General features: G+C 43.5%; 1 protein-coding gene across 1 annotated transcript; it reads left to right on the forward strand.

Annotated features, from left to right (window-relative positions):
• The first annotated feature begins 2,227 nt into the window (after positions 1 to 2,227).
• Positions 2,228 to 26,008, forward strand: tbc1d22b (TBC1 domain family, member 22B). The gene is made up of 13 exons (XM_030784694.1): positions 2,228 to 2,283; positions 4,792 to 4,848; positions 5,259 to 5,611; positions 6,551 to 6,718; positions 8,537 to 8,607; positions 10,296 to 10,424; positions 11,854 to 11,919; positions 13,076 to 13,190; positions 18,595 to 18,701; positions 20,250 to 20,325; positions 22,396 to 22,523; positions 24,668 to 24,763; positions 25,880 to 26,008. Exons 1-13 carry the CDS (start codon positions 2,228 to 2,230, stop codon positions 26,006 to 26,008), a joined length of 1,551 nt encoding a protein of 516 aa, XP_030640554.1.
• Positions 26,009 to 27,204: the final 1,196 nt, after the last annotated feature.

Here is a 27,204-nt window from a genome sequence, read left to right on the forward strand (position 1 = left end):
ATCAGTTATTCCACAGAAATTCAATATCTGTCACCAGCTGTGCTCTTTGACCAAGTTTGTACGCTGAAGTTTTTCCAGTGAAAATGAACACAAGGTGCTGACCGGACGTTATCTTTCAGGCGGAATGAGCCAAACATTTCCCGTTAAAACTTGCAGTATGCTGGCAGAAACGGTCAAAGTGACTGGTCTGTCAGGCTGTAATCCTCCTCCAGGAATGCGTCACACTAAGACATCAAAAACAATGTCCACTCAACCGAAAAACGAATAACATAAACACAAGGGGGAATTACCAGGAAGCGGAGAAACATTCCACAAATGCCAGAGTCATGAAGGACACGCTCTGTGAGACCCATCGTCCCCTTTGTTTCGCTTTCAGAGAAGTTGCATATAAACAAAAGCAAACTCGTGACCAGTGGTAACTCTTTAACGAGTGATTCTAAAGCGCCCAAGGCCAAATTCCCAAGGTAAAAAAAAACAAAACATTTACAGCCCAATTTGTATGCAAAAATGGAAACCAAATCTTACGAGGCGAAGCGCCCAGTCCTTTCTGAGAATCTGTTATTGCAATGGAAATTACCTGAAGCAACGATTCTTAAAAATCAAGTTACCCAGTGCCGTTTTCAATAATATAAACTACCTTCAGAAGTCGGTTGTTTTAGTACCGAGATACTAGCACACCTGATCAGAGTGCGAATTATACAGTGACAATTTGGGGGGGGGGGGCACTTTTTCTCCAGGGCTATATAGCATAGGATATATAAACGTTTCGACCCCCCGAACTGTTGTTTTGCCCCCCCCCCGGTAATTCGAACCCTGCACCTGAGGTCCCAGTGCGCCAGTACAATAATAACGACAGCCGCGTGAAGCCCTGTGGGTCAAACGTTTCTGAGAATCATTAGCGTCTTGTACTCCCTTTGCACTATTGTCAGGAAATTGTGAGTTAAGTCTTCTCACGTGTGCAAGCCTGAAGGTTATGTTTTCTTATTTGTCAGCTGCGGTTAGGAGATATTTGAACCATTTCGTTTCATTTTGATTCTTTCATTCATTTCTTCATGGGATTTCACTATTGCAGCGTCATCTCATTTTTATCACAATAGTACCACCTGCTTGATAGTTGACGTCAAAACATCCCCACGCGGATCTTATTTAAAATAGAAGAGAAATCAGTCTGTAGTGTGTTTTGCGTAACACCTCGAATGTATTTCAAAGAATTTAATGCTAAATAAAGGAATATATTTCCCAAATGGAATAGTCCGCCTTTCCATTTCGCTTCGAATGTCTCAATCTCGAATGATTGTCTGCCTCCATCTAGTGTTCAAAAAAAGACTAGCCGCATTTAGGAAAAAAGGGAAACCCCTCTATTATAAAGTTGTCTATATTTTTAATGAACTTACTTTTTGCCAACCTGGCCGTTAGAGACCAAGGATATAAGAGATACGTTTCACTGAGGCACGGTGACATATGCAGGAGAAAATTACAACGTGAGTAAGTCTGATTCCCAGACTCATTTACAGATTAACCCGAGAAATTTCCTCTTAGGATACATTTTAGTACAGTACATTTAGGCTTAATTACTGTTTGAAAAATCAGCCTGAAGAGTTTCAATGTAGAAAAGCCAACTTTGTATGCCACAGTACAGCGATATGTTATGTAGCGCAGTCCCTTTACAATCTATAACGATATCTTCCGCCTCACATTCAGTGGAAATGTTGCACTGTTGACTGGTATCAAGAAAGCCAACAGTGAGAAGAATTATGTTATGCAATTTAAAAAAGAAAAAATGAAACAGAAACAGTATGACTTTTTATACCCGCCAACTGCACTTAGCTAATCCAACACATCTATGTTATTTAAACCCCTTCTGACGGATGAAAGAGTCTGTTTGACGCGACACCTGTAAATGTCCCTTGATGTCAAACACACAATGAACCCGCCCTATTCTTTGACATCATTCCTCCCATTGGCTGGCTTCTCCGCACCTGTTAGGTTCTTCATCCAATCGCATATTCATGGTATGTTGCTTCAAGATGGCGACCTCCATCGCACAGTTTTGTGCGCCCATCTACCTTTGACAAAATTGTATTATTAACTGGTTAAAACCGAGACATACATGACATTAAAATCAAGAGTACATATCCTATTTATCAGTATACGTTCTTCAATGCCAACCAAGTGTGTGAGGTCCAGCTCTGGGTAGGATTGTGAGGGAAAGCGGCATTGTCGAGGCATGGCTACGGAAAACAGAATTCAGTTTTGGAGGAGAAATACAAAGGTTCCGGGAAGGTGGGTTTCACCTAGATATTCCCTTTTCATTTTGTGTCGTAATTTATGGGACCAAAGGCTCTCATTTATACAGCAATATTTTAACGAGTGTCATCAATGTGTTGGTCTTCATTAGATGACCATGTCCCTGGTTTATGATGGTGCTGAACCGGGTTCCACGGCTTTAAAAAAAGTCCTCAGGTGTTAGCTGAGTTCATCGTAATGTTTCGATTCAAAATCGACATTTTAACAAAACGAGTTGCAAACGTTTAAGCCCTCTACTTTGGTGTCGACTGCTCCACATATAGCTGGTAACAATTTGTCGAAAAAATAGTTGAGACATCCCCTGGGACCATATGGTAAGTTAGCCTCGACATTTCGGTGCAATGTAAACTGTTATCAAGAGTCGTGTGTGTGTCAATTTAGTGTGTATGTTACGGTTATTAAAGGTTTTAAAAGCGGCCTCGACTGACAAAGTCTGACATCTTTAACGACAGTCATGCAACTTTGCTACGGTAGGCCTGATTTTGCAGGTACTTGGTAGGCTAACTATCGTACTGTGGAACTTTAAAAAGTTATAATTACAGACTTATCACTTCTGTGTTATTATGTAATTACTAAAGCAAAGCAAGACTAACTCACATCGTTATTATGTATACATGAGGATACAAAGAAAATCAAATAATAATTTACTGTTCTTTTAGAATGACTATTTAAAAAAAAGAAATTCATATCGGTTACAAGTTTAACATGCTTAATAATTCACCCTGAGAGGAGCCTTTATCTTTTTGTAATCAAGGTAACCTTTTTAGCTTATAGGCCAAAAGGGTCTTCCGTCTCTTCTGTCTAATGGAGTATACTTTTTTTTCTGCAAACAGTAAATCAAGGAAGAGGGCTGTCATGAGTAAACTTTTTGATGAAACGGTTCTATTCAGATTTGTGGTTAAGATATTGTCGTGAGGCATTTGCGCAGTCATTTGCAAAATAGGAAGTGAGCCTTAGCATAAGAAATGCAGAATTAGCACCTCAAACATTTTTTTTTTGATAGCATGACTAAAGAGTGAACTGATTGTTATCACAGTTTGCTTCTGTAGAGATGTCATGCTGATATCCTTGCAGCCGCAATATGAGAAAAGAGGTTTGCTTTTACCATACGTTCACTACTCATCTACAAACACTAAACTTACAGAGAAGTATCTGCTATTGTAGCTGACGCTGTAATACATCTTTCATTGGGATGGATGGATGCCACTGCAAACTAGGACACCCAAAACTCACCCCCATTGTTCTTGGCTTTTCATAACCTTTGACTTGTCATGTGAAAATAAGAGGGGAAAAAAATGAACCCAGAATCATTCATTGTAGTGCCATCCGATGATGTAAGGGTATTTGAGAATGATTTGTGTATTATCTGAGGTCTGTTAGCACTGGAGGCTAATGGGTGTGGTGCAGTTGTTATACAAATGAACTGTATTGTGTGTCGCCCCCCCCCCCCCCCCCCCCCCCACCCCCCACACCGACTCATATCTTAGCCTTTCTACTGGTGGAGAGCATGTAAAACTGAGAGTAGGTCATCTGCTGTTCTTTTATGCTATCTGGTGTATAAGTCTGTTGGGCCTATTTTATCTCATATTAAAAATACTTGCGGCCTCTGATTGTTTTATTAAAATGGTTCTACTGAGGCTTGCATTAAGCTTCAAGCTTTTATGAAAAATGGTCACAGCTGGAATGATATGTTACCATAACGTCTGTCCAAATCAGCACTAATCTCTTTTAAATCAATATTTTATCATAATATGTTAGTGACTTTTGTGAGCGCTAGTGGTCATTTTGAAATTCGTTTAAATAGTCGTGTCTTTAAAATTCCCGAATAACCAAATCTGTGCAATGTCATATAACAATTGACTTGTGATAAGCGGCAAAATGATGTAACATCCAAAGCAATTACTGTCATAAATTGTGGATGGGTCCTCTGTTTCACCTTTGGATGGGCATGTCCATTAGTTTGCTTTGTGTGTGTGTGTGTGTGTGTGTGTGTGAGGATAAACTCATGAAGTGGGAATGAGGAATGCTCCTGACAAGCTGCAGTGAGCTCACATTTTGAACAAGCCTATTATTTGTGTATGTCTTCTAACCAGTGTAGATTAAACTTTATTGGACTTATTTCAGTGGGAAGAACAACATATTATTTGAAACAGTGCTGCACTTGGGTAAACAGCATCACGTTGTCTGATGACTACCATTCGAGCCATCAAAAAACTGTGTAAATGAACAACCACAATGAAATTTTTCTCTTTTTTTCCCTTTTTCTTTTTCGTCGCCCCCCCGGCGAACAGCCGCGAAAGGAAAATAGTTCATCCACCTTGCAGGGGGACGAGATGTGACGCCAATGTGTTTTTGTTCTGCTTTATACTCCTCGGTCCCTCTCAAATTTCGCCAGCCTCTCTTTTTCTCTCGTTAACGGAGCCGGCTCCTCACGCGGTGCTGTCTCAGGCCTCCTCTCTCTCTCTTTCTCTCTCTCTCTTTTAGTCTGCAGCCAGTGTACGGAGCGCAGCACCCCCCCTTAGACGCCCGGGTGCACTGCACGTAAGTGCCACTTTCCGCTGGACCGCACGGAGCCCCACTTTTTCGTACTCACCTCGTCCACCTGTTCATTGATTTTTTTTTGTTTTCGACGGTTGGAGCTAAGCCTAAATCGTTTTCTTTTAAATATGTTGTCTTTTAAGCAGCCTTAGGCGTTTACTTTTGTCACCTTTGGTTTGAACTTCCTTTTGAGGGTTCTTTTTTGTTTTTTGTTTTTTTTTGTACAGTAGTTTTTTTTTTCCAGCATGCTCGGTTTCCTTTTGATTTCAGTTTGTCTTTCCACCCCATGTTTTTTTTTTCACTCCTCCGTTTGTGAACCTTCTGCTTCCAATTTGTAGGTTTCTTTCATGTTGCATTTTTTTTTTTTTCAGAAAGAAACTCTTTTTTTTTTTCTCTCTCTCTCTCTCGGCCAGGTTTCTCAAAGACAATCCAAAGGCGAACAGCGTGAATGTTAAGTCCAAAAAGGCCTCCAGTTTTCATGAGTTCGCACGCAGCACTAATGATGCGTGGGACATTGATGATGAAGAGGATGTGGAATTCTTAGGTGCTACGCGCCCATCCCACACTCCCGCACAGACGCACACAACACCTCAGAAACCCAGGCTCCATCTCTCCAACCCCTCCGGCGACACGGAGGCCCTCCCAGCTGACAGGCTGGCCCCACTCGGTGCAGAACCCTGCCAAGACCAGCTGATGGCTGACAGTGAGCCAACCAACGGGAGGGTGGTGAAGTCTTGTAGCGATGCCCAGATCAGCACTAACTCTGGTGCAGTGCAATTTAAAAGTCTCAAAGCCACACATATCAGCATCTGATTATAAGTTATTCTGTTTCTTCTTGTACGTACTTACTGCGGTGCTTGTTACAGATGATCTAGTCTGCGTTTTGGTCATTTTTTTTTGTCGATTATTGAAACTAAGAGTCTATTAGTCTTGAGTGTTACTGAAATATTTTCTTCCGACCAATTGATAGAATATTATATTTTGCAGATACAAATGTGACAGCTTATAGTGACTGGTAGCACATTGTAAGGTTTTATCCTATCTTCTTCACGTTAAAATTAAAATTAGGCCCTTTCTAAGTATGGCTGATGCCAAAACCATTGTTCACGCGTTCGTCACGTCTCGCCTCGATTACTGCAATGTTCTGTACTCTGGCCTGCCTGCCTCTAGTACCAAAAGTCTTCAGCTGGTCCAGAATACTGCTGCCAGAATTTTGACCAGAACAAGGAAATTTGACCACATTACACCTGTCCTGGCTTCCCTTCATTGGCTCCCAATTCACGCAAGGGCACTTTTTAAGGTCCTCTTATTAACATATAAGACTTTACATGGGCTTGCGCCGGCCTCCCTATCTGACTTAATTTCACCCTGTAACCCCCCTCGTACCCTGCGCTCTCAAGATTCTGGACTATTAGTCGTCCCAAGGGTTAAAAAGAAGTCCCCTGGCTCCCGAGCCTCTTCCTACCGCTCTCCCTTCCTCTTGAATGGTTTACCTACAGAAATTAGGGAGGCAAACTTTCTCCATACCTTTAAAACCAGACTAAAGACTTATCCATTTTCTCTAATATATGGATAATATCATTTTGATTTGACTTTGTTATAGACATGTGAAACTATAAACAGTGATATTGGACTCTAAATAAACTTGTATTATTATTATTATTATTAACTGTCCGTTTCTCAAACACCCTCTTTTCCCTTGCAGCACGCTCCACTTTGCAGAAACAACAGTCCCTCCCAGTTCGCCCCATCATCCCACTGGTCGCACGCATCTCGGACCAGAACGCCTCGGGGGCCCCGCCCATGACGGTACGAGAGAAGAGCAGACTGGAGAAATTCAGACAGCTCCTGGCCAGCCCCAACACAGACCTGGGTGAGATACAAAAAAAAAAGAACCTGAACAAAGAGAAAGAAATTAAAGAAAAAAAAAAGAATACAGTCGATTCAAATTTTGCGTTATTTTCTATCAAGACTTCTCCCCCCCCCCACCCACCCGTGGGATAAACTAGTTGGCAGGTAATGCAATTGAAGGTGTCATGAGGCATAATGTTATTTTTGTCTTCCTGATTTCATGCAGAGTGTGCCTTCTGTTCTCAGAGTCTGTCTCTATTGTGTGTGACAAGGCTTTCGAAACACACCTCTCAGCTGTCATACACACACACACACACACACAAAAAAAAGTAACTGCGTTGAACAAAGCAGCGAAGCTGTATCGATTCTGTACGGGGATCGCGTGCTTCTACAGAGAATAGATGATGAGTGTATTAAAAAAAAAAAAACATTCTGTGATCAGTAAATGTAAAAGAAAAAAAAAAAACACTTGAGGTATGTGTGAAAAATAAGTATTTTTTGTTCTTTTTGGGTTTGACTGCTTTCTTTTGCCCTTTTCTCCCAATGGTTTCTTTCAAAAGCTTAGCTCCTTACATCCTTTGAGAAAGTCAAAAATACATGGCAAAACTCTTAGCGGGTAAAGAAGTCATTTTGTTTTAAACATGCTCGCACCTCTCAGATCCTTGTGCCTTGCCTTGTTGCCAAGGTCTTTTTTTTTTATGCCTTTTCACTCAAGCTTCTGTAAATTGTGCCAAACTGTGCCTTCTAATGCGTTTATGACAGCTCCGCGAGTTAAAATGGAAATCGCGACTATCAAACGGACTATGCCGTGTTACGTTGATCCTCGGGGGGGGGGGGTTTGATGCACTTTCCAAAGACGCTGTTTCTGAAAACAACTTCTGTGACATGTGGAACTCGTCACATCCGAATCTGTCCCAACTGTCGGCCTCCAGAGCAGCACGGCAGACTCAAAAGTGCTTTGAAAAAAAAAGAAAAAGCCAAAAAGCCAAAACAAAAGAACGTTAACTTCCACAGGGACAGATGGAAAGACAACAGAAGAAACATAATTATGGCAAAGAACAGTAGCAGACAAAGCCCCATGGTAGATTTGTCATATTTGTTCAGATAACCAGAGGGGGGAGCAAATGTTCTTTAGAAGTAGAAAATAAAGAATTAAAAAAAAAACCTGTATAATTTTTATCTGATTATCTCTAAGATAGATTTTTTTCCCCCATATGATTGAAGTTCAACTTGAACTAATTCAGGAAAATTAAGAGAAGGGTTTTTTTTTGTTTGTTTACAGATTTGTTTGTTTGTTTGTTTGTTTAAAAAGCTTAAGCAATTTAATACCATAACTACAACTTAAGCTCTCTTAAATCCTTGATTTAAAACGTCTGTTTCCAAACATCTGCGTATCTGAACCGAGCACGAACCTTCACCGTCGACAATACGTCGCGTAGTTAATTACCTAGCACTTAGCAATTACTCTGAAAATCGATCTGCATTTATGTCATAACCCTGTGTTTGAAATGCCAGTATATCACAGTGACACGCCAATGAAACCTGTGATTGCATTCGCTAATGAAAAGTAATTGCGTATTGACTAAGGAATAAAAAAGAAAAAGATAGGAATTGTAAATCAAACGAGGCCCACGTCGTCAGGGCAGATTGAATGGTTTCTATGCACATTTATCCACGGCATCCCATTTCACTTTATTATCTTCATAGAACATGCGTCGCTGTACGAGTATTAATAATGGCCTTTTTTTTTCTCCCTCAGGTTTGAGTTTTAATGACAGTGTGTTTGTGCTCCTCAGGTTTGGGTTTTAATGACAGTGTGTTTGTGTTCTCTGTCCTGCAGACGAGTTGCGGAAGCACAGTTGGTCAGGGATCCCCCGGGAGGTTCGTCCGATCACGTGGAGGCTCTTATGTGTGAGTGTGCCAAGCTATCTCTCCAAGTCAGAGCGTGAGCCTTGGGCTGCGTGGCTAATTATTAATGCCGGTTTATTACTCTTTTATAAACTTTATCTACGTTTTTATGATCCTTTAATGACCGTAAGCACAAACTGTACAATGATTATTATTTTAGGTTACGGGGCACCGATAAAGCCGCGCTGAAGTCCATTTTTAATTTCGTGACTCATTCGAATTCAGCCATAGATGGACGACACAGTCATAATTCGTTACAGTGTAACAGCATTTCCATATAATGCACACGCTCGCTACGCCCAGACGACTGCCGACAAAGAGCGGCCGTGTTCAGACATCAGATGCACCGTGGCCCCGTGAAATTTTTTTGCTCGAATTTTTGCTCGAAACAGCACCGAGTCGCAATCAGTGTTTTATGAATCGTTATTTATGCTTTTGTTTTCGCCCCTGTAAACGATCATGTCATGAAAAGCCGTAAAAGTTACCGGCACATTACAGCCATGTTTTATTCAGCAGCCTCCTTATTTGCATGATCAGTCGTAGCAAAGCGATGATGTCAGCACTAATGGAGCTTACAGGAGACTGCATAGAGAGAGAGAGAGAGAGAGAGTGAAGAAAAAGGTGGTGAAATGAAAGAGAAAGAGCAAGAGAGAGAGAGAGAGGAGCCTGTTTAACAGGCCTCATTAGGTTCCTGGAGTCTACTTATTATGTCAATAACATACACCTCCAGGCTAAACGCTGTATAAGAAAACCTGTTTAGCAGACGGGTGTGGTTGTTTAGGCTTGGTGTTGTACTTTCAGAAGCTTCATTTACCCACTATATATATACATATAGACACATATATACACACATACACGTTTTGAATGCTTTTTAAAAACAGCAAGGCAATTACATGTAGTACAAAATTTCAAGCTGTAGATTTAGGATAAGTCTTTACCATGGAATGGATAGCAGCTCTCCTGAATATTGATTTATTTTTGCATGTCCAATGAAGGCAGGCCCCTTAATAGGCGGCTTAATGTGTTCCAAGTGGATGTTTCCCTCTAAAGGTTAGAAGCATCTAGAAGAGTAGGGAGAGTTTAATGTGGAGAGTTCAAGGTTCTACTCCCTAAATCTCGTTCTTAGTCTGTAATTGGGATGTTTGTTTTTGTTGTTTTTTTTGGTAAGAGAAAAACCAAACGCTCTGAGTGGCTTTGAGTACATGTAATCAGCAGTCTATTAAGCATCAGATGGGTTTGGATCGAGCATTGGCAAAGAAACTCTGAATTGCCACTATTATCTATATGCTTCAAGTGCTTGGCAACAGCGTGTTTGTTCCTGTGAAGCCCATTAGAATAAGGAGCGAAGTGGAGAGGAGAGACGCAGAGAGAGAGAGAAGAGGACATTAGACAAATCTGAGGGGAACGCGATTAGATCGCAAGCTTGGTCTGTGCTGAACTCTGAACTGCCGTTAAAATACACCCAAACAGAGCAAAGCAGCAGCCTCCCATTAGAACCGACATCTGAGAGAAAATGTCCGTTTCTTTGTCAGTCTACATAAACCTTGAACTGTTTCCGCCATTAAAATTACACAGAAACATTTGTCTGCCAGAGATATTACTTTGGAGAACTAAGGCTGTTATAAGAGGCTTTTTTTTTTTTTTTGGGATAAATGAAATAGTTTGTTCACATTCTGTTTCTCTGTTGTCAGGGCTACCTTCCGGCTAATATGGAGCGAAGGGAACAGGTGTTGCAGAGGAAGAGAGAGGAATATTTTGGCTTCATTGAGCAGTATTACCACTCCAGAACAGACGAGAACCACAAAGATACTTACAGACAGGTAATACCCGCTATCTCAGCACGTTCAAAGAGAATCTAAAATAGACCGAATAAGAAAGTAAAATATTTGCTCGTTTTTCTATGTAGAATTTTAAAACCTGTGAGTTTTGAAGATACAGGCTAAAAAAAACCTATGTAGCTGCAAAGCTCTCAGATTTGAATAATGATAGCCTTTATTTTTCAAGTGCTGATGGGTCTAAGGCTGACAGGTTCAAGTCGAAACGTTAGTTATCGCCGGTAACCTACTTTTCACAGTATCCTTTTACTCAGCTTGAGCGAGTTATCCTGAAAAAAATCAATGATGTGACTTTGGACTCAATACTCTGAATCAAAGGGAAAATATAATGTTCATCATAAACTTGATATATTTATTTTTTTTTACATGTTCCATGGAAAATAAAGCTTTCAATTATTAAGTTTGTTGGCCCGAAAGTACTGAAAGATTAAACAGAACTCTGAAAAGTTCAGGTCGAGTCAGGTGAATTTGAAACACTTTTGTGAATGGCGAGAGTTAGTAACGAGACACAAGGTCACGCCGTTCGACTGTTGTGTTTCTCGACCCTGAAAACTCTTTGCTTTCTCTACGTGCACGTCGACTAAGCGAAAAAACACACCGTGTCAGAAGCCAAGGGCAGAAAGTCATCAAAAAACCCCCACAAATGTCACGTTTGAAATAACCTCGGCAAGGTCACAACGAGGAGTTGAGTTTAATCCAATAACAACCTTTTTTTCCCTCTTTTTTCACTTTTAAAGCGTGTTATTAACGACAGGGGCTTGTAATCGATGAAGGTACAGGCGGTAAAACTCGACTTAATGGCGCAAGACTTGGATTCGATATCTGCTGTGTTTTCTTGTTCCTTTGATCCAACTCTCACTCTGCCGGTCAGGACACACTTCATTCTCTTTTCCCCCCCTCGGAGAGGTACAAATCAGCCCCCCCCCCCACCTCCGCCCACCACCACCATCAATGGTATTTATGCGAGTGCCCTGGCCTGTTAAAATGGCCCCAGGATGTCTGGAGAAAGGCACTAACGGCCCTTAGCGTGTCCACCAACTCAAAGGTCAGCACATAGCCCCATACGTATAGATCTTTCAGCCTATGCCGGTGCTTACGGCGAGCGCTTGGGGGGAGAGAGGAAACGCGGTGACTGTGGTGGGAGAGAGTGGACAGAGACGGAGGAGGGAGATTGCACGGGCCGCGTGGAGCCGCGGTTGTTTTACGAGCTCCTTGTGTAAGCTTGTTGAGAAATGGGATCAATAATGAGCAGTTTGGACTTGATGCATATCCTGTGTTTATTGTTTGGAGGGGGGGAATAAAAGCACATAACTCAATTTGGCTCCGTATGTCTAATCGATTCCTACGCTGATTTTCACCACGAATGCACGTATTTCTGACACACTTCACCGTGTGTGTGTGTGTGTTTCTGTAGATCCACATTGACATCCCGAGGACGAATCCCTTGATCCCTCTGTTCCAGCAGCCCTTGGTGCAGGAGGTGAGTACTATCCAACAGCCTCTTATGCTGCAACTGGACCCGCTCTGCGTTGCCACGGCAGCACAGCATACTAATTCTACATCTTAGCCAAACCCACGCAGGCGCACACACACGCGCACACGCACGCACACTCATCCAACAGGCAGAACTGACAGTGTCAGCAAAGTCGTAATGGAACTTTTAATGTGGCTGTTTTATTTTGTGCTGGGGTTAGTCGGAATTCTGTGGTAAGTTGGTCGCGTTCGTATGACCCCCTGTTCTGCAGTGACGAAAGAGTTGAACAGAATCTAGTACAGACAAAGAAAAACATTCGTACGTGGTTTGAGCGAAATTTTGTTGAATGGGTTGGGTTAGATGGCGCTTTTGATTAATCAGAGAAGGTAACATTAGTTTGCAAAGGGTCTTGAGAACCTTTGGTGTCAGCTTGGCTCAGAACCATGAATTGATGAGTTTTATTTTTATTGTACTTCAGTGAAAATATGACGTTGGTGAATGCCGAGGTGTCGTGTCGTGTGTGTGTGCCATAATGTATATTAAGTAAAGCGTTCTCGTGGACATTTGACCTGGGTGTGCTGCAGCGACTGAGCGTAGTGAATTTGAAGCACAGCTGCCAACAGAGGGCGCTGTAGCCGTGTGAAATAATAATAACACAGACCTGATAGGTTTTCACAGTGGCACAGGATGAAGGGGACCATTTGAAATGCTGCGTTTTGATATTTAAGGCACAGTGCAGCTTGATAAAAGATAAGATCAGACATAACAGCCATCTGAGAGGGACTGCTGAGATAACCCTAATTGTTCACTGTGAGAGACAGCCTCTGCTGAGGTACAGCAGCCTTGTGCTCTAATTCTCTGGGATACCTGTTTTTTAAACAAATGCCTAATATCACAGCCAGACATTATCTCAGATAAAACGGTTATTCTTCAACAGAGACTAAAGATTGAGCCTTATTTTTGAAGTACATTTTGGCTTATTATCTCAGCACTCTTAAAATTGCAATTCTTTCAGTTGGAGGTCATTTGCATAGGTTAGAAAACACTGACATACGTGAAGGTCGTTAAAGGTCATAGAACCAAGTTGGCGCAGGGTTATTTCAGCAATTGAACCCCTGTTTTTTTTGTTGTTGTTTATTTGTTTGTTTGAAACACCCCTCAGGTGTTTGAGAGGATCCTCTTCATTTGGGCCATTCGTCACCCTGCCAGCGGCTACGTCCAGGGTATTAACGACCTCGTCACCCCTTTCTTCGTGGTCTTCCTCTCTGAGTTTGTGGGTAAGTCTGACAAACGACACACTTCTGAACGTGTCGTGCTGCCTATCACGTCTTGGTCGCTCTGTCTCTGTCTCTCTCTCTCTCTCTCTCTCTCTCTTTCTCTCTCTCAGTAATGCTTATTCTCATTTGAGAACTCGGTATGGTTCATCAGGCCCATTAAGGCAGTTATATGGCTTAATCGTATTGATATTACTACCATCAGCATTCTTCTGAGGGAACAAGTATTTGTTTTGCTCTTTAATTAATTAGCAAGGCTGTCATGGTAACGCCGGACATTTTGACACCAGACAGATGGGAATGGAATGAATTCATCAAGAGCCTTTGTTTTACTCAGATTTGTATAGAAAAAAAAGACAGACAGCCCAAGAATATAATGAGAAGTGGTGTGGATTTGGGCGTTGATATAGAAGGAGAAGTTTTTCAATATCCAAGCAAGTTTGGCATCAGTTTGTCAGCTTGACTCAAGTGGTTTTTTTGAAGAGAACCTCGGTTTGTTGTCGAGGCTGGTTTTGCCAGTTCTGCATGAACTCATCAGGGTTCAGAGTGACCTTAGAACTGGTTTAGATCTAATATATTTCAACTACTGTGGCTCATATCTGTAGCCCCAGAGCAGAAAGAGAGAGAGAGCGAGAGAGAGAGAAGGAGAGAGAGAGAGAGAAGGAGAGAGAGAGAGAGAAGGAGAGAGAAAGTTGAAGCTCTGCTCCACCGCTCCTCATTGCTATTCCGAAACACTCATCACCCAATCCCCTCTTTCCCCCCCTCCCCTCTTTATTTATTTCCTCTCCTCTCTTCTGAAGGTTAATTACTTATAGATAGTTAAGGATTACAGAAGAACAAAGGCAGTTCATTGATTTCTTCCCTTGTGTGCCAGACCAGCAATGTCACCAATCCACACACAGGGACAAGGCAGCCTCAGATTACCTGGTAGAGCTGATCGATCCTGTCTTCGTTCTCTCTCTCTCTCTCTCACTCTCTCTCTTTCTCTCTCTCTCCTTTCCTCCTCTTTTCTTCTCTTGTGTTCTCCCTGAAGCTCATTATTGAAAAGCTGATTTTTCATACTGATGCCTCTCTCCACTATGCTGTGCTTTTCTGCTGCTAATTTGTTGATTTTTTTTTTTTTATCTGGAGTTGCTCAGTTAGCAGGGGCTGAGAGAGTGTGAGTCAATAGCTAGAGTTGAATGAGCTCCATTGATTTAGAGGATTTAACTGTTTACACATCCTCGCGATGGCACGGCAGGAGGATGGTCCCCTGCCCAATCAGTGGCTCTCGATGGCGGTCATAATCTCAAACACGGTGTTATATGGAGATAAAAGGCGGAAAGGGGCTCGGCCGCGGGCCACCCGTCTCCGGCTCCGGGTTCACGCTTCGCCTCTCCGTCCTCGTCGCGCGAAGGAAATTACCGAAGGCGACGGCGTTAAAGTACGGTGCTTGACGACGACAAGACGAAAAACTTCAGCTCGAAGCTTTGCTTTCTCTCTCCTTCTCTCTCTCTCTCTTTTTTTTCCGTCTCTCTCTGTCTCAACACTCACCAGCTCCATTTTGTTATTTTGCCTCTATTCCACCTCGGACTCCTTTGGATAACTCGCTTGGTACGCCTCAGTGGCTTTCTAGGCCTCTTCATATTGCCTTTTTTTTTTTTCTTTTCAGAGTGTCTCTCCTGAGAGAGAGAGAGAGAGAGAGAGAGAGGGAGAAAGCAAGACAAAAGAAAGAGAGAGTATTGGCTCCAGCCAAGCTCATATGAGCTAGTAAAATAGAGTGGTTTAAACATATGGGCCTTTTTTTTTTTTTTTTACTTAAGACTGTGCCCTTTACTTTAAAAGTATCGCTGTTGATGAGGTGCAGAGGTTGATATAGAGTCAGAGAGAGAGAGAGAGTGAGAGAGAGTTCCCAAAGGCCATATCATCTCACTTACCCCCAGCGGGCAACCAGACAGACAGACAGTAGCATCAGGGAGACTGCCTCAGCACGCTGTCTGTAACTCAGAGCACCAGAGTCTGCTCTCCACAGCACACACGCGCGCACACACACACACACTCACACTCACACACAAGACAGCCAGTGCTCTAGTACTTTGGGCTGTTTCAGATAGTAATGAAGTCAGTATGTAAATAGCCTTTTTCAGTTTGTTCTTTATTCTCCCCATGGCTCTCCAGAGACTATTAACGTTCAAATTTGAAAAAAAAAAACCTGTACACAGAATGTACATGCATGGATTTTGAATGATTTTATACTGCAGGTCTGTAAATTCATTACACAGGCAGTCCCCGGGTTACGAACGTCTGACATACGGACAACTCGTACTTACGAACGGACTGCCATAAAGCCTATTATATTAAACTACTTGAGTCAAATACAACGGTTCGTAATAAGGAACGCACACACTACTTTGCTCTTGAAAACATTCCGTGGCTTCAGAGGTTCGTCGGCTCAAGGAAGGCCATTAATACTGTGTACGTACCTGTTCCGACTTACCTACAAATTTGACTTAAAGACAGGCTTAGGGAACAGATCTCGTTCATAACCCAGGGACTGCCTATAATGTGGTATAAGTTGGACAAGTTTTTGAAACAGTTACAAAAAACGGGGAGCTAATGAAATGATGAAGCATTAACTACACGTATTTATGTTCCGTAAAGCAAACAAACAAAAAAAAAACTCTAGGCATATCAAAACAATTTTAAACCAATCTGTCGATCAAACGGCCCAGATGACTGCCCGAAAACCAAAGAGGTGTTTCGCCCCCCCCCCCCAAGGAAACATCACTAATAAAAATCAGTTCGCACCAAAAGCCCTCTCCAAATAAAACCAGAGGGTTTGTTTTCACTGGAGTGCGATCTAGACTCAGTGAGTGAGGAGGAGGAGGAGGAGGAGGGGGGGGTGATGGGGTTGTGCTCCGCCGTAGATGGAGTGTGTCACGGCGACACAGTGAAACGGTTCGGGCCGGAGGGTCGGGGAGCGGGTGGCGCGGGCTTTCTTTGTGCCCACAAACAGGATTTGCTTTAGCGAGGGTAGCAAGCGGCTTTTTATAGCCTTGCTTTTCACTGGGCCGGTATTAAGAGAGACAGGCTCCGCGGAGCAGGGGCAGCCAGGAGCTCAGGAGAAACGGAGAAATACAGAAGGCTAAATGGATCAGGAGTAATGGGCTCTCCGCTGGAGACGCCAGTGACATACCCAACAGCCTGGCCCACCGCTGCGGCTTAGGGTTCATTGTCTGACCAGGGGAGGTTATTAGTTTGGTATTCGTTACTCTCTCTCTCTCTCTCTCTCTCTCTCTCTCTCTCTCTCTTCTGTTTTTTTTTCTGTCTCCATCCCTTTCCTCTCATTCCTCCACCCGTTCAACTACACATCGGCTCCACACTGCATTGCAGAGGTTTTCTTTTCCTAACTGTTCTTTCTCTATCTCACCCTCTGTCTCACACTCTTTCTCTCTGTCTTTTCCTTGCGCTCCCTCTCTCTTTCTCCATCTCTCTCTCTCTCTCTCTCCCTCTCTCTCTCTCTCTCTCCTACTTTACCCTCTGAATATTGAAAAATGAAAGAGCTTATACACCGCGGACTTCATCCTGTCTTTTTAGTTTTTTGTTTTTGTTTCTGTTTTTGTGTTGTTGTTGTTTTTAACAAATACTGGTGAAGTTACTCCCTCGTTGTGTCAGGGAGGTTTGTGAAACTGAAGCCCGGTTTCTTCAGGAATGTCACTATGTCAGGCTTTAAATTTAAAAAAAAAAAAAAGCCAACTTTTGTCTCTTTCTTACCTTCTTTACATTCACTTCCTCCTCTTGGACTTTACATACACTGACTACAGGTCAGCTTCAGTGTCTTCTGCTTCTCTGAAGCTGATCATTTCACTTAATGTTGATTTCTAGGCTTCATGTTTGGTTTTGTGTCTTCATTACATTCAGAATCTTACCGTTTGTGCCTAGTAAAGGTGAACTCTGAATCTTACCACCTGTGCCTAATAAAGGTGCATTCTGAATCTTACCATCTGTGCCTAATAAAGGTGCATTCAGAATCTTACCATCTGTGTCTAATAAAGGGGCATTCAGAATCTTACCATCTGTGCCTAATAAAGGTATATTCTGAATCTTACCATCTGTGCCTAATAAAGGTGCATTCTGATTCTTACCATCTGTGCCTAATAAAGGTGCATTCAGAATCTTACCATCTGTGCCTGATAAAGGTATATTCTGAATCTTACCATCTGTGCCTAATAGAGGTGCATTCAGAATCTTACCATCTGTGCCTAATAGAGGTGCATTCAGAATCTTACCATCTGTGCCTAATGAAGGTGCATTCAGAATCTTACCATCTGTGCCTAATAAAGGTGAATTCAGAATCTTACCATCTGTGCCTAATAAAGGTGCATTCAGAATCTTACCATCTGTGCCTAATAAAGGTATATTCTGTCTGTAATGATGGATGAAATTGAAGTCTACAGACGTATAGATGTTTTGGAGACTGTCCCAACTTCCATCAGCTGACAGACACATTTGGAGACCACTGCCTAGTGCTGCTTCTCTAAAAAAACTTTGTTTTGACCTTTTGATCGTTTTCTCCTCGCTCTTTATGCGCTTTAGAAGCAATTTCAATGATGAACTGAAATGGCTCGCTCATAAACTGGAATACTTTTGGATTCACGCAGCGCTCCCTTGCAAAGTTTAGCACTCACTCCTCCCCATCATAAACGGGGGCCTCATTTTCACCCTCCCTATCTCTCCTCTGCTCTCCTCTCCTCTCTTCTCCTCTCCTCTCCTCTCCTCTCCTCTCCTCTCCTCTCCTCTCCTCTCCTCTCCTCTCTTCTCCCTGATTAAGGCTTATTGGCACTCACGCATTATTACATCTCAGTCCTGATACTTCCTGTCTCGTCGACGTGCTTTATCAACGCGGCGCAGAGATGAAGCGTTACATTTGTCCCCGCTGAAATGGCAGAGCAGGGGTTGGTAGCCCGCTCTTCATCTTTCTGACTTAATGTGTGTATCAGTGCGGTTTAGCACAGCTGTTTAAAGAGTACTTAAAGGTCAGGGCCATGAGGAAAGCCCACAGAGAGACATGATGAATACCACAAATAAAGAGTGCGGCATGCCGTTTAATGATCCGCTGGCCATTCTTTGTCTACACATTCACACACACACACACATACAGAGAGAGAGAGCCATACACAAAGCTTTCCTTTTGTTTCCACGGGAACAGAAAGCAGAAGGAAATTAAACTTGCAGATTGGAGACAGACAGCTCTTCTTAAGACCCTGCGTCAGCCCTTTTTTAATTTTTTTTTTTCCCACCCCCAGAAGTAGCCACGTAGTTTGTCAGCTGTTTTGAGAAATGTTCTATTGCGAGTGGGTCTCTGTGCTAGGCTGTGCAGGCCAGGCTGACTGTTATGTTTCTGTCCTTTTCCTCTTGCTTTACACAGAGGAGGATGTGGAGAACTTTGAGATGACTACTTTGCCTCTGGACACACAAAGGAACATCGAAGCAGACAGTTTCTGGTGCATGAGTAAACTCCTTGACGGAATACAGGTTTGTGTGTGTGTGTGTGTGTGTGTGTATGTGTGTGTGTGAGTTTGTTTGTTTACAAGCACACTTGTCTTGTATTTTTCTTGTTTTGACAAAGGTTGCTTCACAGCTTCACAAAGCAAAATCTGTTTTGTTCTGTTGTGTTTTCTTGTCAGAATGTCCACTCTAGTGTTAGGCAAGCACATTGAGGATTGGTCCACTGTGACCGCAGCGTTGTTGCCTTCTTGTCTGAGAGCACGGTGGCCAGGATATAGGATGGTTTAGCCCCTAAGCCAAAAAGGAAACATATGGTTAGACATTTTAGGGAAAGAGAGAGGAAGTTAAAGTAAAGGAAGTACTTTTTAATAAGCAGGACTTTTATTTAAAACAGTGTGTTTCATATCCAGTGTGTTTCATACATCTGACTCATCTACTGCATAGGTCAGCCATCAGTCTAGTCGAGAGAGAGAGAGAGAGAGAGGCAGAGGGAGAGGGAAAGAGAGAGAACGAGACAAGGACAGAGAGAAAGAGAGGGAGAGAGGTGGGGAGAGGGACAGAGAGCGAGAGAGAGGGACAGAGAGACAGAGGAAAAGGGAGAGAGAGGGACAGAGAGACAGAGAGAAAGGGAGAGAGAGGGACAGAGAGACAGAGGGAAAGGGAGGGAGAGGGACACATAGAGAGAGAGAGACAGAGACAAGGACAGAGAGAAGGAGAGAGAGAGACAGAGGGAGAGAGAGACAGAGGGAAAGGTTGTGTCAGGCAGGCAGACGGCTCCTATGTAGTCAGCTTGCCCGGTATATGAGACAAGCCACTAGCCGTATGCAGACAGGAGGCACCTCCTCACTAGGACTCCTCCGTGAGAGATGAGCTGTGGCAGCTCATCCCCCGCCCCCGGCTTATTCTCACCCTCACCTCCAGAGGAGGGAGGTGTCCCCTTTTCTCCAGGAGAATGTACACACTCATCACTTCAAAGATGGCTTTATAGTGACAGAGCAAGTAGTGAAGGGGAACAGAAATAAGCAGAGGGGATATCTGACTGATATAGAGATTATTCCTCTAGTGTTTCAGAGATGGAAAGGTTTTTAACCAGAGAAAGCCAACAGAACTTAGCTTCCAATATAGAAATAGCTCTGTTGGTCTTTTTATGGTTCTCTACTTCCAATAGAATCCAAATCCTCTTCCCAGATTTGCAATTGAAGGCCAAGGGGTAAAATAATGACTTATTAATTTGGTTGTGAAAACTCATTCAGTATAAAACTGATTTATATGCGGTAAGCAGTTGTAAACATGAACTGTAGGGAGCTGTAACAACACAAAAACTCCTTAGTTTCTGACAGTCAAACTTAATCTCTCTCTCTCTCTCTCTTTCTTTCTTTTTCTCCCTCTTTCTCTGTCTTTCCCTCTTTCTCGCTCTCTCTCTCTCTTCCCCCCCTCTCTCTTTCTCTCTTTTTTTCTCTCCCTTTCCCCTCTCTCTTTCCCTCACTGTCTCGCTCTCTTTCTTTTTCTCTCTCTCTCTCTCTTTCCCCCCTCCCTCTCTCTCTCTCTCTCTCTGTCTTTCTGTGGACCCTGCAGGATAACTATACGTTTGCTCAGCCAGGCATTCAGATCAAAGTGAAGGCTCTGGAAGAGTTGGTCAGCAGGATTGACGGTGAGATGATCCTGTCTCATGCACAACTTTATCTCTCTCCTAACACGCGCTCGCGCATTTCGCATTTTCACTCACTCCATCAAACACTCCCTAATCAAACCCTTCTCGAACACGGAGGTAATGCGAAAATACGACCGGAATATGTTATTTTGCTTTTTCGTGGTAATTTTTTTTTTTTTCTTTCTCACAGAAAGAAAAAAAAAAAAAATCAAAAAGAGAATTGAACATGCTGCTTGACATCCATTAGAGCTCTCAGCCACAGACAGGGTCACATAGAGGCGTCTGCACTTGGTAAATGTAAATGATTAACTGGGGGGGGAAAAAAAGAGGAGTTGCTAGAACATACTGATCCTTTTCTTTTTCTTTTTTTTTTTTGATCCACCCACACACTTAATGATGAAGAAGACGGCAAGACTGACATTCTGACATTTTTTCTGACATTTCTCCCCGAACGTTTTCCGAAGACTTCTGAGGAGCCGTAATCGCTGAAGCTGTCTCAACATTTATCATTAAATTTATTAAAACTTTGTACTGCTCCCCCCACCCAACCCTCCCCTTGGCGTTGCGCTTATAGCTCTCTGTCAAAAAAAAGAAAGGAAAGAAAAAGAGAAAACATGGCTGCCGGATCCTTTTTCGCCCTGACGTGTGAGAGCTTTTTTTTTTTCCCATCCTGTTTCGTAGTAATAATTGTCCTGGTCGAGTTTGAGCTCCAGGCGGGAAAAGCCTTCTTCACTTTTCTCCATCCACAGAACAACATAATGAGCCCTGGCTTCATTTTCCCTCTCTCTCTCTCCATCTCTCCATCTCTGTCTCCCCCCCCCCCCCCCCACATTCTCAAGTCTCTCACTTCATCTCGAGTGTCTCGTTTACCTCTCCGCTCAATCTGTCGTTTTCACACGCCACTTAAGAAGTTACAGGCTCTCCCCTCTTCTTTCTCTGCTTTTCGCCGAGGACCCCCCCCCCCCCCCCTCCGGTTTCCGTCCTGCCCCGTCACTGCCCCTCCGCCGTCGTCGTGATTTACCTGCCGGCCGTCGCCGGCGCTCTCGATATTGTTCGGTGCGAAAATGTTGACGGTAAAACCTATAAAAAGCCCGGCGCAGCGTGAGGTGGCGTCTTCCAGTCATCAATCAGCCCACAGTCACGTGGAGAAAGAAGGATGCCACAGAGGGGCTGTGGAGGGGGTGGGGGGGGCTTGGGAGAGGAGGGGGGGGGGGGTTGCTTGAAGAATCGATTTCTCCATAAGACCCAACGATTAGGGTGTGAAAGAGAGTAGGAGGGCGCGGGAAGGAGAAAAGCACTGAGAGGAAAGAGGGAAGAAAAAAAGAGATAGAAGAGGAAAAAAAAAAAAAAAGCGACAAAGCGTCGCGCAGGCTAACGAGAAGGAGCGAAAAGCGAAAGCGAGCGTGGGACGAGCGACAATTCAGAGGGATCGGATTTCAGACCACATATGAATTTCACATCAGAAAACGCGCTAAGAATTTCATTACACATAAGAAACATATAGATCAGTGACCTTTGGCGCAGCGCTTATACAATTATATTGCGAGAATATTTGAATTTTATCAACCTTGCTTTGCCGTCATTGATTTAACCTGACATTTGCAGAGAGAGAGAAACGAAACGTAATGAAAATGAAGTACTCATTCTCCACAAGCACATTTTAGTTGTGTCGGGTTTTTTTTGTTCTCTTTTATTCCTTCATAAGGACCTTTTTAAGTCATCCATCAATATCAATTAAGAGCTCAATCAATATGACTGCCTCCTTAAACTTCTTATTTGTTCCATCACGAAATGTAGGATTTTATCAGACAAATTCCCTTTATTTATTCTCTCTTTCTCTCTCTCTCTCTCTCTCTCTCTCTCTCTCTCTCTGTCTCTTTGTCTCTGTGTGTGTTGGCCAGTCTCAGCCATGGTTCCTTCTCTTTGTCTTTTTAAGTTCAGCAGATTGGAATGACATGAAAGTCTGACAGTAGTGATTTGCCGAAGCACACACAGAGACTCTCTTTCTTTCTCTCTCTCTCTCTCTCCCTCGCCCCCTCTCTCACAGTTCTGTCTGTTTCTCACACACAGAGGATGTCCACGCGCACTTTCAGAAGTATGAGGTGGAATATTTACAGTTCGCCTTTCGCTGGATGAATAACCTGCTAATGAGAGAACTGCCTTTGAGATGTACCATCCGACTGTGGGACACCTACCAGGTAGAGCACCCCCCCACACACACGCACACACCCCACAAACCCCACCCCTACCCTGACACCACGCCCACACCCACCTCAGCCCAGCCCAATCCAGTCATCCGGAGCACGTCAAGACTAACTTTAGACGTTTTAAGATTGGTATGAGCTGCTGGTCAAATCCTGTGACGTTCTCAATCTTGAGTGTGTTGGAATGAAAGCATGTGTCATTAGTTAAACACTCTCCATGATTATGAATTCTAATAATTCATCAACGAATGCCTCAAAGCTACGGGCTTTATTGTGTTATTTAAAATATGCAGAAACAGTTGGACATTTTCAGTCAGTTCATTCTGGTGAGAGAGACGCCCCCCGTTCGTTCCGACGCGCCTCCGCGTCACACACGTGCGCGCGTGCGCGTGGCGGCCGCGGCCCGCGTTCGGCGGCTTGGGCCGGGTAAATCTTCACCCCGGCCCGGCCCGGCCCCGCCACCATTGTCTTCCTCCACGTAACTGAGCGTGACATTGCCCGGGGTTCTGGAAAAACGGCCTTATTCGTTTCTCATCCTCCGCTTCCCTTTTTCTCTCCATCCATGCCCCCCCAACCCCCCCCCCCCCCCCGAGCGCAGCACCATCTCTCGAGCATTCGCTGCTTTCACGCGGTTTCACTTTTCTTTTTTTTTTTTCATTTTTCCTCCTCTTTTCTCATTCTTTTATCCTAAGGCCTCCTCGTGTGTGGGTCAGGGGAAGGACACTAAGGCCTACACTAAGCTTTGCTCATTTTACTGCATGACAGGATGTGAATGGAGCCCATTAAGATGAGGGGGGGAAAAAAAAGGCCATTTTTCTGATGTTAATCTCCTCATTTAAGTCCGTCATAACTTCGACCTGTTCTTTTGTATCTGCGGGGGGGGGGGGGGGGGGGGGGGGGGGGGGGGGGGGGGGGGGGGGGGGCGTAAAGACAACCTCCTATGCCAGACAATCTTAGATTTTCATCGAATTTTATCACCAATTATGTATTACCATAATTTTACATAATCAGATTACAACTTTAAGAATTCAAAATGAGTACACTGAGTGGATCAAAAACTTTTATTTTCAGTAAATTCTGCTATATTCTGTTTTCAATGACCGACGTCAAGCAACTATCGTATTACAGTGTAACTTCAAACAGTTTACTTATGTATACCGACTGTTGAAAGATTGTTCTGTCAAAAGAAGATGAGAACTTTTTTTTCTTTTCACCGGCTCCATTTAGTTAATGCACAGCGAGTAGTCTGGACGTTTTGCTCAGAACTCTTTTATCCTTTTTGCTGAATGTAATTGTGTGTAGGCCAGAAACACAAAGCTTGCCCCCTGAAGATCAATTAGTCCCTGTGAAAAAAAAAAAAAAAAGGCGCGGGCCACAGAGAAAGATGAGAGCGCCGCGGAGACAATGAGAAAAGTCATGTTAATGTCGGCCTCAAGTGATAGAGCATCTACGTCTTACTTCCAGTCCATTAGCGTGACGCAGCCGAAACGGACGAGCTCGAGAGAACCCGTTTCTCCCTCACATCCTTTTCAGTTTGGCCCACATGTCTAACCAGGGCCGTCTCTATTCGCTGGCTAGCTCGCCTCTTCTCTCTCTCTCTCTCTCTCACGCACACACACACACACACACACGCACGCACACTCACACACACATTCACTCTGTCCGTCTTTCATCTCTCCAGAACTACCGCTATCCACCTTTCTCGCACTCTTATTCACCTCATCTCTCTTATCTCTCTCTCTCTCTCTCTCTCTCTCTCTCTCTCTCTCTCTTCACCTCATCTCTCTTTCTCTCTGTTTCTCTCTCTCTCTCTGTCTCATCTCTCTCTGTCTCTCTGTAGCACTCTAGCTGTGAGGGACAGATTTCAGATACAGTTTCTAGAGGGACAAACAAAAGCAAACAGCAGGAAAAGCGAGAGTGAGGCTATGTATAGAGGTAAATGTAATGTTTTATTTAGAGCAGAGCTCTGGGAACCCTTTAGCTTTCTAGGGCTTTGTGATTCCCCTCCCCCTCATCCTGCTGGGTTTGTGTCAGTAATGCTACATTAGCCAGCTTAAACGTGTGTGTCCATTGCTCTTTTTTTCATATGTGTATGTTTGTGTGTGTGTGTGTGTGTGTGTGTGTGTCTTTGGCCACAGGCTGAATCAGAAGGTTTCTCTCACTTCCACCTTTACGTCTGTGCAGCCTTTCTCATCAAGTGGCGTAAAGAAATCCTCTCCATGATGGACTTTCAGGTATTGAAACATCCTTCTTGTGTGTGTGTGTGTGTGTGTGTGTGTGTGCATGTGCGTGCATGTGTGTGTGCATGTATATGTGTGTCTATGCATGCTTGTGTGTGTGCGTGAGTGCGCGTGTGCGCGTGTGAGTGACTGTGAGCCAAACAGCCGAGCGCGTGTGGGAGTTTTTATGGGTTTTTTTGACAGTCTGCGTGTGTATGTTAAAAAAAGCATGTCCCGCATGCGAGCGGCGCATCATTTGGAACACACCACGTCCGTCACGCTTTGTGGCAATTGGAATAATTGGCCCTCCAGTGGAGCAGGCTCGCAGTAACCAAATTATCCAGCCCAGCGATTTGCCACACCTCACCGAGTGCGGAAAAGGAGAGGTTTCTGTTGTTCGCCTTGGTTTGGTTTTTTTTTTTTTTTTACGCTCCTTTTTCATGGTATTTCACTCCGTCGCTTTTACTCCTTCTTGTTTTCCTTTCTCTGTCTGCTGCTCAGGCTGTGGTGAGGGTATGCTTGAGAGAGATGGATTAGTATCTAGCTGAGGCGCTTTAGGAATAGCGAGGGGGGGGGGGGGGGGGGCACGGGCACATGTTTGCCCAAAACAACACCTTAAGCTACCTAGGGGCACCTGCTCTCAACCTGTCTCATGTGCTCCGCTCCTCATCGCAAAGACCATTCAGTCTTTGCATGTAAAACCGGCCCTGCTTGGCAGAGGCTCATTAAAAATGTATTTTCTTTAGAAGGTCCGATGGGAAGGAAAACATTGCTTGCCAAGCTAGTTTGGCAGAGAATATTTCTTTTTCTTTCTTTTTGTATTTTTTAAGGTCTAGACCAACGTGTGTGTGTATTTGTGTGTGTGTGTGTGTGTGTGTGTGTGTGTGCGTGCGTGCGTGCGTGCGTGCGTGTGTGTGTGTGTGAAAAAAAGCAGGTAAATGCCAGCTGTTGTGTAAGAAGGAACTCAAATGGGTTTTTTTTGTTGTTGTTGTTTTTTTCTGTCTGGGTGGCTGCATTCATTTGAATGTCTAAGTTGTACTCCTTCCATTTTTCACCAGTACTGAAGATTGGTGTAAGAATATCGCTTTTTATTTATATATTTATGTATTTATTTATTTATTTATTTTTCAGGGCCTGCTCATGCTCCTTCAGAATCTACCCACAATACACTGGGGCAACGAGGAAGTGGGCTTACTCTTGGCCGAGGCCTACAGACTGAAATACATGTTTGCGGACGCTCCCAGTCACTATCGAAGATAAGTTTGCTCTGCACTGTGTGAACTGGAATGTTTCAAAAGCCTGTTTTCTTTCAGACTCGTGGAAATAACTTAACGTGTGTCTCAATGGACACGCACAGTATCTTTCAAACACATCCAAGGGGTATTTTGTCTTATCTATTGTAGATTGTCATGTTTTCATAAGTTTATAGAGGTAAGTTTGTTACCACTGAATGTCGTTGTCTGTTACAAGTTGAAAATTATGCTGAACAAATCTGGGAACAGAGATAATCTGAACAAATGAACGCACTCCGATACAAACACATCTCAGTGACTGTCAGTATGTTTCAGCCGCCTGAGTGTGTTTTCAGACTCAGTCAGGGCAACTGCTTTAAAGTTGTAAAGTATTTTTAAGTTATTCCTACCAAAAGCATCTTGTTATTCAGAAACACAAGAAACTGTGAAGGAGACCAAAATGGAAGAGCTTTGTTGCTACTATGACTATGTAGATGAAGACATTGTGAGTGCTCTTTTCACGCCAAGAGTGTTTTTTTCTTTTTTTCACATTTACCACTGACTCCAAAACTGACCCCTTTTCCATTTACTCTCCTTCACAAAGGCATCGTAGTCTGGAAATCTCTCCACTGCACCCCCCCGCCCCCCCGCCCCCCCCCCCCCCCCCCCCCCCCCCCCCCCCCCCCCACCATCTCGTTTCACTGCCTTAGTTTCCGTGTTCCTGTGTTCTTACGTTGTTATTATTTTATGATAGGTTGTTCTTGTCCTCTCCTTGGCTCTAAAATGATTGTACCACTGGGACGTTTTGGGGCCAGTGAGAGAGTGTAATCAGTCTGCACGTTGCAGGGAAAAAAAAAAAAAAACCCAGAGCAGCTATGGAGGTACACTCCTATCCAAATGCAGCGGTACGCTAATGTCTGCCCAATCACAACGCGTCATACTTGACTCTCTCTCTACTTTTAGTAGAGGGTTGTTTTGTTTTTTTTTTCCACCCGCTGTGTTTTCAACTGACTGCTATTCTTTTCAACTGACTGTGAATTTAAGGATGTGGACTCTTTTGTAGTAATAATAAAAATGCTGATGATAATAATAATAATATCAATAATAATATCAGTAATAATACTCATAATAATAGTGACGACAACAACAACAACAATAGCTTGCGGAATAGACCACTCCCCCATATTGCACAAAAGGAGGTTGTGTGAGATAGCGGGTATTATG

Source organism: Chanos chanos, chromosome 9, assembly GCF_902362185.1.
Source record: "Chanos chanos chromosome 9, fChaCha1.1, whole genome shotgun sequence".
In the NCBI taxonomy this organism is placed as follows: Eukaryota; Metazoa; Chordata; class Actinopteri; order Gonorynchiformes; family Chanidae; genus Chanos; species Chanos chanos.